This window comes from Vicia villosa, unplaced genomic scaffold (genome assembly GCF_029867415.1).
Source record: "Vicia villosa cultivar HV-30 ecotype Madison, WI unplaced genomic scaffold, Vvil1.0 ctg.002310F_1_1, whole genome shotgun sequence".
In the NCBI taxonomy this organism is placed as follows: domain Eukaryota; kingdom Viridiplantae; phylum Streptophyta; class Magnoliopsida; order Fabales; family Fabaceae; genus Vicia; species Vicia villosa.
The window spans coordinates 92,266-107,774 of record NW_026705890.1 but is presented as its reverse complement, the minus strand read 5'-3'; the positions used below and the strand labels follow the sequence as shown (position 1 = coordinate 107,774).

Here is a 15,509-nt window from a genome sequence, read left to right as displayed (position 1 = left end):
ATCAGAAAATGTATCTTTTTTTTTTTGTGTGTGGATTGACTTTATACTTTGAATCGAGTCGAGTGGACTTAAGGTGAATTAGGCCTTGGCTATTTGGGCCTTTGGCTGAAATAGAGATGACCCGTTAGGTGGAAGAGGACTAGAAAACACTTCGTCAAGAGGCTGGGGCTCATATCAAGGCTCTAAAGACTCTTGAAGACGAGGTTACCGATCTGAAGGTGACACTCCAAAATTTTCTCCAACAGACTATGCAAGCTATGTTCAGGGTCCGCGACCGGGTTGTGGAACAGACAGAGAGGTTCTACCCTACTGCCTAGATTCTTGTTGTGAAGGTTCAAGGTGAGTGTAGTGAAAGTGAAGATTAGAAAGTGTACATTGTTTCTTGTGTGGATTGACTTTATACTTTAGGTCGAGTGGAGTGGACTTGAGGTGAATTGGGCTTTGGCTATTTGGGCTTTTTACCGACCCAAAAGAATACGTATACATTATTTATTTTTCACATTTTAAATTCACCTTCTTAATCGCTTCAAATAGATGTGTTTTGTATATTCTTAACTAATTTTCAAAGGGCAACAATTATGTCCTTTTTATGAAAAAGAAAAAGTGTTAGAGTATACGAGAATAGTCGTTCACTATTACAAGTGCAATATAATTACCACTAAAATGCATGGCTCTAGATGAGTAAAAAATGTCCATGTGTTAAAATTATAAAATTCTATTTGTATAAATAATATTTTTGGATTTAAAGAAGGTTTTTACTTGTTTACCCTTTTGACACGCATCACAAAATAATTTTTTTTAATCACAAGTTTAGTAGGATGATTACTAATTTCTCTAGCATCAATTTATTGAAATGATTCATATGGATATGAGCTATTCTCTTATATTATAGGCAAAATTCTCCTTCTTAACTTTTTAGACGTACATTATTTGAAGGTGAGTTATTGAAATTAACAGTATACATATTTCAACTTCTTTGACTAGTAAAAACAATTTATTTACTTTCATATTTTACGATCCTGCATATAGACAAATCGAACATTACTTTGTCATCTTTGTCGCATAATTGACTAATGCTAAATAAATTTGCTTAAAACATTCAACTAATAAAACATCCTCAATTGTATAATTGAGATTCTTACCAACGGTACCAAAGCCCATGATTTACCTTTGTTATTGTCCCAATAAGAAATAGAGTCTCTTTTTAAGAATAAAAGAATACAGTATATTTCTATCTTTGGTCATAGGCTTTAAAATAACCACTCTCAAAATACTATTTAATATTTGAAACTATAAACCATACCTCATCTTTTTCATATTTTTCCTTGAGACATATGTTGACTTCTTCCTTTTTTTTCTTCAAATCCATCGAAGAAATCCATGTCATTTTTTGTCCAATGCAACATAAGCTCTTTTATTTTTTCTTTTATTTTTTTTTTCTTCTTGAGGACTTTTGTATCTTTCATTTTTTCAGTTTTGTGGAAAATTTGGCTTTATGTAACCTTTATTTTCTCACAAGATAGAAGCATGTTGGCACAAAGGATGATCTTTCTTTATTTTTATGTTGGAATTTTTTAGGTTGATTTTTGTGTCTTATGAAATTTTTGAACTTGCGGACTAACATGTTCATATCTTCATTACTTTCTGATTCTTTGACTTCTTCAACTTTGAGTGCTAGACTTTTATTTTTCTTATCATCTTTGAAAGTGCTCCTAGGGTATCCCTATCTCTTAAAGAAGTATTATTGTTTGTCCTTATGTTTATTACTTTAGTAATTGAGCCCCTTATAATAAACACTCTTGCACATCTCATAAAAATGGTCATTTTTCACGCATAAATGTTTTTAGTGCATAAAATTGGCCTTTGATCTAAAAGTCATCACAAGTTGATTAGAACCATGAAAGTTTTGATCTGAATAAAGAATGTGTAGTATGCATGATTTGAACCGTGTATAATTTTGATTCCAATCATGAGGTTTTTTATTTCTCCGAATTTGGTTCAAGAAACGTGATTCAAACCATAACAATGCTTGATTTGAATCATGATCTAGATTGAGTAATTAAAATTTTGTCTATGAAAATGTGATTCGAATCATAGGCTGTCTTAATATAACTCATGAACGAATTGGTTAATTTTCAAATCAGTTATGGGAGCGTAATTCGAACCATGATTGAGTGTGATTTGAATCACATGACTCAAATCATGATTTGAACAAATTAATTAAATTTTGAGTTCTTCCATTACTTGATTCACTTCTTTCTCTCTCTATAATTGTTTGAGTCCTTATATTTTGGCTTGAATTAAATAGTCATTTTCAATATTTTAGTACCAAATCTCCAACACATATATAAACTATTTCTCTTATTTTTCACAATAATTCTAACATCTATGAAACTAATCATTCCATCACACATTCATTGTGAAGTTTTGATTTTGTGTAAAATTTTCTGAAAACTTCATATTCTACCTCAAAAAAAAAAAACTATTGTTGAGTATGAGTGTTTCTCAACTCTATAAGAGAGTGAGTTTTGTTGTGAGATGATTCATTAGAGATCTTAATGATTGTGTGATTATTTTTAAGATAAAAATCGAATTGTGAATTTCTTTCAGAGATTTCCATTGAAGAAAAAGAAGTCTTCTCCAAAGGTATTTCGGAGTATCTAGCACCTGTCATAGGGTCAAACACCCCCAACAAGGTAAATCCCGATATAATCAAGCGAAGATCAATGCATAACGGGAGCTTGCAATTCTTGTGATCAGTGAAGGTGAATTAGCTCAAGATCGTGGATCTTGGAGTGTTTAAAAGTCTTGTAAGTTGTGTGAAGTAGAAGAAGAAACAAGAGTTAGTCTATGTAGCTTAATAGTAAATTCTAAGTATTTCAGTATTTTGTTTTGACTATCATTTATATAAAATGATAATGTATATTTCATCGTTGAAGACAAAATCAAATTTTTTACGATTTACTATTAGGGACTAGATTATGTACAACCGAGGACGACACACTGAATTGGTATAAATCTCGGCCTATTGCCTCTCATTGTTTCTCTTTATTTTCTATCTTGTATGATATTTTTATTGTTATGTTAGTTTGCATGCTGTTAGGTTTATTTCTTGTTCATAGAGATTTATTGTTCAAGTGTAAGTGTATTTGGATCTAGTATCGTAAATTTGTCTTTCTACATATTCTAAAAAATTATAATTCTAGAATGTTTAATTAGTTAATCCTATTATATTTAAATTCTCAGTTTGAAGAAGATTAACTCATACATTGTTATTAGTTAAATTCATCTTTGATTTGTAATTTCTTAAAATTTATTGTTGTACATTCACCCGATTATGTAATCTCTATTATCGTTTTTTAAACTTTGCTTTCACTCTAAAACTCCATTTTTGAAAATATTTTGTAAGAGAAATGTCTATTCAACCTCGCTTTTAAACTATTTTTCACTCATATCCAACCAACAACCTTCGTCAACTTCACAAATATAGTTTAGCTCAATTTCATTCGCTTAATTTTTTTTTTTAAGGGAGGAACCATATATAGATACTATTAGTTTAGCTCAATTTCGTCCACTTAATATTGTTTTTTTAAGAGAGGAACCATATATAGATACTATTGTAATCTTTGCATTAATGGTGTTATCATGATCATTTGATCTCATTGTAACCTAATAGAAGATTTTCTCTTGAATTTGTAAGGTGAAGAGTTTGCAAGATGCCTATGTTAAAAGCTCAATTTAAAGGTTGCAAGTTGAATCTATTTAAAAACTTGGTTGTTTCGTAAAAATCTCAAATTGCACGTGTTTCTCAATGATTTATTCAAGCAATTTTCTGAAAGAAAATTAAAGCTCTTAATATCAATTATTAGTGCAACAATGACTTTCTTAATAAACACTAATAACACTAAAGAATAAATTGTCTATGAAATATTGTAATGATGACTAAATGTAATGCATTAGTTATGAATAGACGGGATTAAAACATATTTAAATTGCTTTCTTGGTGGTTAAGTAACAAACTTTACCAATTAACTATCTAACCAACAAAGTTGATTATTCATCTAACTTTCAACTAACTAATTAATTTACGTTACTCCCCCGACCATAATTATAAGTAAATATTTTCCTTTTAGATTCATTGAATAATAAATGTATTTGATTTATAGATCAGATACATTTATTACTCAATGAACCCAAAATAATTTTTTTTTATAATTAAGTTCGAAGGGAGTATATATTAACATTTAACATAAGTAATGCATAATTATCTCATAAAATATTTGTAAGGATTTTTTTTGGCATTATGATATATATATATATATATATATATATATATATATATATATATATATATATATATATATATATATATATATATATATATATATATATATATATATATATATATATATATATTGCGTGTGTGTATGGCATTACAGGGTTGTAACTCATTTGCAATGTACTGAATTATTCACCTATTTTAAAATGACACAAATTTTCTAAAGTATAAGAAAAAGATTGAGGTTTAAATATAAATAGTTAAATACTTAAATTTTTAAGGTGTATAGCCGTTAGGTCAAATGGCAACAAGTCAAAGCCAACAGAACCCACAGAAAAATTAAGTGTTTTTAAACAAATAGTTCTTGTACTATAATACATTCTTAATTTAATTGTCAACTACGAGGATAGCACATTGTATAATCAAACTATTAATTAAATCATAAACTTCTGGATTTTAATCAAAAGTGGATGAATTAATTAACTTTAAAAAACGTGAATTAGCAGGAATGAAAGAGATTGAAGTAGTAGCGGTTGATGATACCAAAAAGTGGTTTTTATGAAAACAACAAAGAAACCACAGAAAGTTTATTATAATATTAATATCAACAAATGAATAGTGAACAACACTTTCTTGGAAAAGAGGCAATTAAAATGTGAAGAAGCAAAACATGATGAAAATTTTCTCCTAATTTCACTATAAAAAGGCTTCAAAACTCTTCATTCTTCACACATTCATTCTACATTTCATTTAGTAGTACTTGCATTTTGTTTGCTAGCTTCTTTGTTCTGCCACCATTTTGTTGTTTCATTCAGTATTTCATCATTTCCTTCATTCGGTGCTGTGCTGCTGCCATTTCAAAAACAACAAGGTATGTTTGTAGCTTTGTGCTTAGTACTAAAATTTCTTTTATCACATTTTTTTAGAGAAAAAGATTCATACACTACACTGACCGTAAAATTATTCTATACTGTCAACCAATCACAAGTTTGTATCAAAATAAATCACACTTTAAATTAAAAGTTCTTTTAATGACAAGACACTTTATTAGTTTTCTATTAGATGATAGTGTAAAATCAGTACATATAAATTAAACTCTTTTTTATTCGATAATAAATTTTAAATTCATATATGTTTCCTTTTGTCTCATTTGTTTTGGATATGAATATTAATAATTATTTTTTTTATAAATTTCTTTTAGAACCGTAAGACTTGCATATCTCTCTATCCCATTTATTTGTGAAACGAAGAGAAAATTTTAGACTTGCATCCCCAATTAAATTTTATATATATTCAATTTTTAGTAGCTTTTACGTGATATAACCTATAAATCGGATATGCCACACCCTAATTGAGAGTACAAAGAGATCAAATTTATGTTAGGTGGAGTGTCGACATACTTAAGATAACTGTTATTATTGCAATTTAAATTTTATTTGATTTAATTATTTCGAATATTTGCATTTGAAGTAGTAATATATATCTAACTCAACCTCACTTCATATTCAATATTGATTACTATTTCTGAAAGCAATTTATTGTTATGAACTGTCCTATTGCTATTAAAGTCTTGCATTAATAGTTATGATAACTTCATGTCAGATGAGAAAGTATTGTGGATACATTTGATATAGCACTTCATTTCTTAGATTCGTAAATATGTCATTGCTTCTTATAAATAGATATGAAAGAGTACTATAATTGAAGAGTACTAATTGCTCTAAAATAAAAAATTGATACTCCCTCCGTTCCTTTTTAAGTGTCGTTTTAAAAGAATTTTTTTTCCTATTTAAGTGTCGTTTTATAATTTAATATTATAGTTTGTTATTTATACCCTTATTTTCTCAATAACTCCATCTCAAATTTTTCAATTAGTTATTGGAAAAAGAGAATGTATGATTGAATTTATTTGGAAAGAGAAAAATAAATAAAGGTATAACAGGAAAATTAACTCTAATAATCCACTATCTTGGTTAAAGAGTTTTTTGCTAAAACGACACTTAAAAAGGAACAGAGGGAGTATATTTTTATATATAAGTACCTTAAGCATTACGATAAGCCTCATGAGGGGACCAGGCTTCACTGCAATTAATCCAAATTCTTCATAAAGTCGTAACATATGGTGTAACACCAAAAATTATTGCGTGTCATTAGCAACAAAATGCAATGTTGATTAATATTTTTTTAATTAATTTTTTAATCAATGTGTTTTTTTTAATCAATGTGTTAAATAATATAAATGTGTTTAAATTCTAACCCAGCTTAATCAAAATAAAAAATAAAAAATTATAAAAAGATAAATTATTATATGATGTTTTCACCCCAATTGAAATTAAAATTATTTTTTAAAATCAAAATAATTTTTTTTGGATTAAATAAATTCAATTTATTTTAGTTAATTGTAATTTAATATTAAATTATTAGAAATATATTCCATTAGTTAGATCAGTAACTAAATTTTGTTAACTTCATTGAGCATGTTGGGGGCGGGGGCGAGTTTAATTGTTACAACTCATATTTTTTTCAAAAGCAATAGAAATGAATAATTAAATTTATTATTTTATTAATAATTATAATATTTAATCATTCTTATTTAATTTATATTTTTAAAAGATTAATAATAATTTTAATAAATTTATTATCTTAAGATTAAAAAATTAAATAGATAATAAAATTATTAAAATAAAGATAATAAAATAAATTTAATAGGTTCAAATATGGCGGGTAGATATGGGGTGGATACCAACATTTTCGTTCAACCTTCGTTATTAGAAAATAGATTTTATCCACATCCGCCTTCGTTCTCAATTAAATCAGTTTTTTCAGTTAGATTTGAGGTAAATGCAGTCGAATTCGGCCGGATTCTAATTTTTTTGTTATAACTAATCAAAGATTCAGTTGGATTTTATAAGATTTTTGAAAAACATAATTCATGCATATTGAAAATAAACATTGTTTTTTTTAATAGGTAGGCCTAGTAAGAATTGAATCTAAGATTTTGAGGAGACACACCCTTAAGACTCAAGATTTTATCACTAAACCATACACGCACACTGAAAATTTTTTTTCAAAAATTTTTTTTCAACAAATTAAATTATTTTATTTATTTTTATCTTTATATATTAATATATTAAGAATTAAGTAATATTAATATAAATTACACTTTATATAAAATTATAAATACAAATATGTTTTAAGGAAATCATTAGAAAATTATTAGATTTTGCCGAACATTATATATTTAAAAACAAAAACAAAAAGTGAAAAATGTTACTAGAATTAAAGACAAAAAGATTATTCAAAATTTCCACCAAGAAAAAGGTCCATGTACTTGAACCGATAAACCTTGGGCAAGTCCAATCCCATGTGCCATCCATAGGTGTTAGAAATATAAACAATCTTTTGATTAAATCTATTTATTATTATTTTTCTAAATATAATTCTAATTTCACAAGTATTTTCAAAAAGATTATAATTTTTAAAACCTTGCTATAATTACTAGGTGCTTAGTAATTTAATTTCACTGTACAACTATCAATTTATCAATTGAGCTGAATTTACCAAATTATAATTACGATAATTACAACTAGTACAATTTATAGAAAGCTACTTCTAGAATGTAATTTGAAGTCAAGAATTTACAAAACAGTCCTTGACAAAAGTGTTATGTTGAATATGTTCTTTCTTTCTCTGTCTTTCGCGCTCGAGTCTTGCCTATAAATTAACACCTCCACCACTTCCATTTCCATCCATTCATTCTTTTCTTTCTTCAACCTTTTTCCACTCACTTTATTTCTTCATTTCTTAAGCTCTTGAAACAATGGCGAGTCTCACCCGTTCCACCTCACTCCGTGAGAGGTTTGATGAAACTCTCACTGCTCACAGGAACGAAATTCTGGCTCTTCTGTCAAGGTACCTGCTAAATGTTCTTTATCTTTTTTTCATTTCTAAAAAAATTATGCATGTTTGTTTGAATTGGTGATCTCGTGGTGTTAATAGGATTGAAGCAAAGGGAAAGGGAATTCTTCAACATCATCAGATCATTGCTGAGTTTGAAGAAATTCCTGAGGAGAATAAGCAGAAGCTTGTTAATGGAGCCTTTGGACAAATTTTGAGATCTACTCAGGTAAATTATTTATTTGTTATTGTTTTCATCACCACTATCTGGCCACGGGACCACTGGACCGTCTAATCTGGTTCGGACTCAGTTCTGGCATTCAGCCCCGTAAGTGTTTGTTAATGCTTTATTTTTGGTTTGTGTTGTGTAGGAAGCTATAGTGTTAGCACCATTTGTTGCACTTGCTGTTCGTCCAAGGCCTGGAGTTTGGGAGTATCTGAGAGTCGACGTGCATCGTCTTATTGTCGATGAATTGAGTGCTGCTGAGTATCTCAAGTTCAAGGAGGAGCTTGTTGAAGGAAGGTAAAATTTTTGAGGTTCCATTGTGATTTTGTTATGTTACTGTTAGTATGAGAAGAGAATTAACATGCTTTGTTTATCTTTTATTGTAGTTCTAATGGGAACTTTGTGCTTGAGTTGGACTTTGAACCATTCAATGCGTCGATTCCGAAACCAACACAGAACAAGTCGATTGGAAATGGCGTTGAGTTTCTCAATCGCCATCTTTCTGCTAAGCTTTTCCATGGCAAAGAAAGTTTGCAGCCACTTCTGGAGTTTCTTAGGCTTCATAACCATAATGGAAAGGTATTTTCGACAAATGTATTGCTAATTTGCTACACATTAGATGTTTTTTGTTTTCTTAATCGCGAATTTTTGTTTTGTTTGTTTGTTTTGATTTTACTGAGTTAAGGTTTTGGTTATTGCAGAATATTATGGTTAATGACAGAATTCAGAATCTGAATTCTCTTCAACATGTTTTGCGAAAAGCTGAGGATTATCTGATCAAAATTGCTCCTGAAACACTGTACTCAGAGTTTGAACTCGAATTCCAGGATATTGGTTTGGAGAGAGGGTGGGGAGACACTGCTGAGCGTGTCGTTGAAACGATCCAACTTCTGTTGGACCTTCTCGACGCACCTGATCCTCACACCCTCGAGAAATTCCTTGGAAGAATCCCTATGGTTTTTAATGTTGTCATCCTTTCTCCACACGGCTATTTCGCCCAAGATAATGTCTTAGGATACCCCGATACCGGTGGACAGGTTAGTTTCGACAACATATTGCATCATAGTTTTAAATTGTGGCGCAATGTCTTTGCGGTCGCAACCTTTCAAGATTGAGTGACATTTTCTTATTATTCCTTTTACCTAGATTGTGTACATCTTGGACCAAGTTCGTGCCTTGGAGGAAGAGATGCTCAAACGCATCAAGCAACAAGGGTTGGATATCACACCTCGCATTCTCATTGTATGTTGTAATGTTCTTATGACGAATTAGTGTGTTTATTCCGTATGGTATATGGATATTTCTCTAACTGGTGTTCGTGGTTTCTGTTAAATTCAGATCACCCGTCTTCTCCCCGATGCAGTGGGAACTACTTGTGGTCAACGTCTTGAGAAGGTATACAATACCGAGCATTGCCACATTCTTCGAGTTCCCTTTAGAACTGAAAAGGGAATTGTTCGCAAATGGATCTCAAGATTCGAAGTCTGGCCCTACCTAGAGACTTTCAGCGAGGTGAAACTTCGTTCATAAATTTGACACAATGTAATCATTTTTATGTTTTCACTTGATTGAGATGAAACTATTTATTGTCATTAGGATGTCGCCAATGAACTTGCCAAAGAGTTGAAAGGCAAGCCTGATCTGATCGTCGGAAACTACAGTGATGGAAACATTGTTGCCTCTTTGTTAGCACATAAATTAGGTGTAACACAGGTTCGTCTACATATAGTTTTCACCTTTGTTGATTAAACTTTGAAATATCTGAAAGCTTATACGCTAATTTTAACCCGAAATTGCAGTGCACTATTGCTCATGCACTCGAGAAGACCAAGTATCCCGACTCTGACCTTTATTGGAAAAAATTTGATGACAAATATCACTTCTCGTCCCAATTTACTGCTGATCTTTTTGCAATGAACCACACAGACTTTATCATCACAAGTACCTTCCAAGAGATCGCTGGAAGGTAAACTATTGTTAAATCGTTTCATCCGTTATGTTTGTTCTTAATGAACTTATTGATAAACTTATTGATAAACTATTTATTGATAAACTTATTGAACTTGAAAATCTCATGTCTTTGTGATTTTACAGCAAGGATACTGTTGGGCAGTATGAGAGTCACACACACTTCACCCTTCCTGGACTTTACCGCGTTGTTCACGGTATCAATGTCTTTGATCCAAAGTTCAACATTGTCTCTCCCGGAGCTGATTTGAGCATTTACTTCCCATATACTGAAACCGAACGTAGGTTGACATCATTCCATCCTGATATCGAAGAACTTCTCTACAGCTCAGTGGAGAATGAGGAACACATGTAAGCGCAATACAATTTAGTACTAGATTCCTTATTATTTCACAGAACCTTTGTCTGATTTAACGGTGTTTTGTAACAGATGTGTACTGAAGGATCGCAGCAAGCCGATTATCTTCACGATGGCAAGGCTGGACCGAGTAAAAAACATTACAGGACTTGTTGAGTGGTATGGCAAGAATGCTCGCCTAAGGGAGTTGGTAAACCTTGTTGTTGTTGCTGGAGACAGAAGGAAGGAGTCCAAGGATTTAGAAGAGATTGCTGAGATGAAGAAAATGTACGGCCTAATCGAGACCTACAAATTGAACGGACAATTCAGATGGATTTCTGCCCAAATGGACCGAATTAGAAATGGAGAGCTTTACCGTGTCATCTGTGACACAAAGGGTGCTTTCGTGCAGCCAGCTATTTATGAAGCTTTTGGTTTAACTGTTATTGAAGCTATGACTTGTGGATTGCCAACATTTGCTACATGTAATGGTGGTCCTGCTGAGATCATTGTTCATGGAAAATCTGGTTACCATATTGATCCTTATCATGGCGACCGCGCTGCTGAGACTATTGTTGAATTCTTCGAGAAGACTAAGGCTGATCCTTCTTATTGGGACACAATCTCCCATGGAGGTCTCAAACGTATTCATGAGAAGTAAGTTACTTAGACAAATTTAGTTATACTATCGTGTCTGATGTCTATGTTAGTGTTTTATGTCTTGACACATACATTTTATTGACTTTGCGCTATAGGTACACATGGCAGATTTATTCTGACAGACTTCTGACTCTTACTGGCGTGTATGGCTTCTGGAAGCATGTGACCAACCTTGATCGCCGCGAGAGCAAACGCTACCTTGAGATGTTTTATGCACTCAAATACAGCCAATTGGTAATATTTCTTCTCTCATTACACTATATTTAAAGCTTTTGAAATTTAAAAGTAGTTTAATACATTGCTTTTTCTCCAAGAAATGATTAATAATGTTGTTTTCAATGTTTATTTCACTGACCGTCTAATCTAATTCGGGGATCAGTACTGAGATTAATTTATTAATTTAAAAGTGTTATTTTGTGATGTTTAGGCTCAATCTGTGCCTCTTGCTGTTGAAGAGTAAATGAAGAAGAAAGAAGATACCGCGGAAGCAACATTTTATCATTTGAAGTCGAGCGATTTTAAATAAATAAAACCATTATTTTGATATTGTGACGAGGTTTTCGATCGAAAATAAAATTGTTTTTTCTTTTTTCTTTTTTAAGTAGAAATAAAGTGTACTTTCTTTTTTGCATTTTTGGATGTTACTGGAATCTTCCAATTGGGTGTTAACCCCATAAATTAAATTTCAGAAGTGCTTTCAATTCAATTTTGGTGTTCATTGTCTTATCTTATGGGTTGGGTTATGTATGTTACACGTGTGTGTGATAGTGAGAATTTTTTGGGCCATTGAGTTTCCACGCAACTTGTCCCTCTAGGATGCACTTTTTATGGTACCTTGTACAAATAAGTCAGGGTGGAAATATTGCCACCTTACATTACATACAATTTTGGAAAGTTAGGTGAAAGAAATTTGGCTTCTTTTTTATCAGATATACATTCAGTGGGAGAAGCATCTTTTTTGTGACCATTGTGTTCTACCAACTTGGAGTCTATCCCTAACTAGTGGAAAAACCAAGAGAATAATTTTTAGTAAATATAGTTTATGAAGTGTTACATACCAACAAAAGTTTATGTGACAAATGAAGTAGTTTATGCGAGAAATAAGAAATGAGGAAAAAATGCAAATAACCAAGTTTAAAAAAAAAATTATCCAAAAAATCAGGTTTTGGAAAAAATTACCTGGGTAACCAGGTTTGGAAGGTGCCTTATACATAGAAGTCACCTCCTATGGTGCCTTAGTACAAATATTTGGTCATATGCGCCACTTGGGGTGGCACCTTAGTGCATGGGGGTTTTTATAAGCCACCTCGGGTGGCGCCAATGTGTGTCGCAGTAATTTTTGTTTTTTGTTTTTTTTGTTTTTTTAATATTTAAAAAAAAAAACTACTATATAAATAATTAGAATTGCGGGAGTATATATATTAATGATATAAGACGATGCATTATAATTGGAAATACGGGAAAAACATTACAAATATGAGAAATACAGGAAATACGGGAATATATTTTTAAAAAATATTAAAATTATTCTAATCGTGACCCTTATGACCGTCAGTTCTACAAGAAGGCGATGTTCGGATCCGTTGGAAAGGTGGTCGACGACACCCCTAGTCCTTGGATGTTCTCGTTGTGTTTGGGTAGGTAGGCCTCGGATTAGTCCCTTCATGCGCTCGTTGGGCATGTAGTCTTCAATCCTACTGTCAAAGATTCGGGTCCCCATGCCCTCAAAGTTTTGTCGTGGTGGTGGGGTCGCCACGTATGGTTGGTAAAACCCAGCGCTTGAGTTGCCTTGGAAAAAAGGCATTGTTTGTTGGGGTGTGGTGTAGCCATATTGCGGTTGTTGTGATTGTTGGGAGCTATGGTAAAGTGATGATTGCGGGATCATTGGCTCGTTTGGGTCGTATCCGTTATCTGGGCCCATGTCGGGGCTGGGTTGTCTAGTGGAGGGGCCCGCGTCGTGGTGCTGTTGGGTGAAGCCCCATGAGTGATGTTGGCTGGGTTGCCTAGTGGAGGGGCCTGCGTCGTGGTGCTGTTGGGTGAAGCCCCATGATTGTTGATGGCTGGGTTGATTTTGGTAGGGCGTTTTATACTCTTCACGGTAAGGGTGTTCAGAGGTCTGATGGTGTTGGTACTTTGTTTGGTGAAAGCTATGTTGGCTTGGTTGACGTTGTTGGCGTTGTTGACTCTGTTGGCGTTGTTGGGGTGGTTGTTCGTTGTATTGCTGTTGGCGGGGGTCGTGTAAGTAGTAAGGGTCGGACACATACATTTCAAGGGTTGTCACTGGTCTATACCAATTCACGTATTCTTCAGTTGTATACATCGGGAGTTGGGCAACGGGGAACTGGAGCACATAGCGGCGACACTGCTTCCACATCTCACAACATTCAGGTGTGAATGATTTCCAATCTTGGTGATCCCATTGGTGATTCACTCTTTTCAGATGCCAACAACCCAAATCAGTGGGGGGATTCGGGATCGGTTGATGCATGCCAAATTGGAGTCTCACACGGTTAGCATGGTGCATCTCCATAATGTTGAACCTTATGATAGGTGTCACCGCAGTCCAAACTTCTTGGTCACGGGCGTTGGGCTCATGTCCGAGCCTTAAGTATGGTCTCCAATTAAACTGCATAGGAAAAAAGAATATAATATATTATTTGGAAGATGGTTTGTAATACATATATACGCATCATAAAAAAGTTTAGTGGTAATACATCTTGAGCTCAGAGGTGATCCAATAGTTGCAGATACAATATAATATTCCCCCTCGGATTCCTGCTGTAATTCAACCGACCACAAAACCTAAAACAAAAAAAGAGCAAATGTGTTATTTCAGATTTTTTTCTAAAAGAGAGTTAACAAATTGAAAAAGACTTACCTTGTTGCATAAGGAAATGATTAGTTGTCCTTGCCCCATACTTGTAGAAGGAACACGCATCCATAGAATGTGCAAGTGTCGTCGTATGCGTTCTTACAGAGAGATTAATATAACATGGCCAAAACGGCAGTCCCCCAACTATACTTTCTGATTTTGTTGATGCTATCAAATAGACTTAAATAAAAAAAGTTGATAGTGTTACATGTTGACTCTGGAAATAAGAGGTTACCAAACATTAACATGATATAAACCTTATTTTTAAGGAAAATTTGCTCCTCAGTAGAGTTGTCGTCCAACTTAAGTTCGTCATAATAATCTCTAAGGGAAGCTAGATTGATTCCCTAGCCTCTTGAACCTTGATCCATCATAATCAGGTCCTTTCCCAACACCTTCTAACATAGTTCATTTGCATGTTGAACACTTCCATTAACAACATTCCCATCAATGGGCAGACCAAGCAACATATAGACATCCTCCAGAGTTATTGTACACTCACCTATTGGAAGATGGAACATTTGGGTTTCAGGCCTCCATCGCTCTTGTAACGCAAGTATGAATTTTCAGTCGATGGTGTTTTTGTCAATTTTGATGACATGTCCGAAGCCACATGCTTGTAGATATAGAACAATCCTCTCGCCAGGTTCAACATAGGCGTGAGAACGACAATGGAATCGCTGGACATCCTAAAAAGCACGTTGTTAGCTGAAGATTTCGTTTTGTGATATTTGTCCTTCGAAGAAGTGGAAAATCGAAGGAAAGATGGTTACTGATGGCCATCCCTTAAAAATAAAAGAATGGCTACTGATGGCCATGCTTCGAGAATTCTAAGTTCGTTATGAAGATAATGAATATTGAAAGCTAGCGAAAGTATGTGTCTTCGGGGACTTAGACAAAATTTATAAATATATTCAAGTATTACTACTTAGCGTGTTTTCGTAGTGTTTTTAATACACTGCCACGCGTCGAAGACGGACTCAGGCGGGAAGATTTGAAATTCGAAGACGGTTTCGTAACTGTCCAAGTAACAGATGGCGTCGCTGGAAGTTCTTATGAGAGACGTGGCAGCAGATTAGTGTAGGACCGTTAAGGTCGAAACTAGTATAAATAGGAGTCTTAATGTTAGGATTCTGTGTGTTCATTTTGTACAAATCACTCACATATTTACTCAAGTATCAAGCGTTAAGAGAAAGAGTTCGCTGAGAAAATGTACGTATGACACCACCACTTTAATACATGTGTATTATCTTTCGTTTTCGAATATCTT

The 15,509-nt window shown here is 33.0% G+C and overlaps 1 protein-coding gene across 1 annotated transcript; it reads left to right on the top strand.

Moving 5' to 3' along the window:
• Positions 1 to 5,014: 5,014 nt before the first annotated feature.
• Positions 5,015 to 12,073, top strand: LOC131638405 (sucrose synthase-like). The gene is made up of 14 exons (XM_058908966.1): positions 5,015 to 5,150; positions 8,089 to 8,191; positions 8,279 to 8,405; positions 8,548 to 8,699; positions 8,789 to 8,981; positions 9,104 to 9,439; positions 9,549 to 9,644; positions 9,741 to 9,914; positions 9,999 to 10,115; positions 10,202 to 10,368; positions 10,497 to 10,721; positions 10,801 to 11,364; positions 11,463 to 11,601; positions 11,795 to 12,073. Exons 2-14 carry the CDS (start codon positions 8,100 to 8,102, stop codon positions 11,825 to 11,827), a joined length of 2,415 nt encoding a protein of 804 aa, XP_058764949.1. The 5' UTR covers positions 5,015 to 5,150; positions 8,089 to 8,099; the 3' UTR covers positions 11,828 to 12,073.
• Positions 12,074 to 15,509: the final 3,436 nt, after the last annotated feature.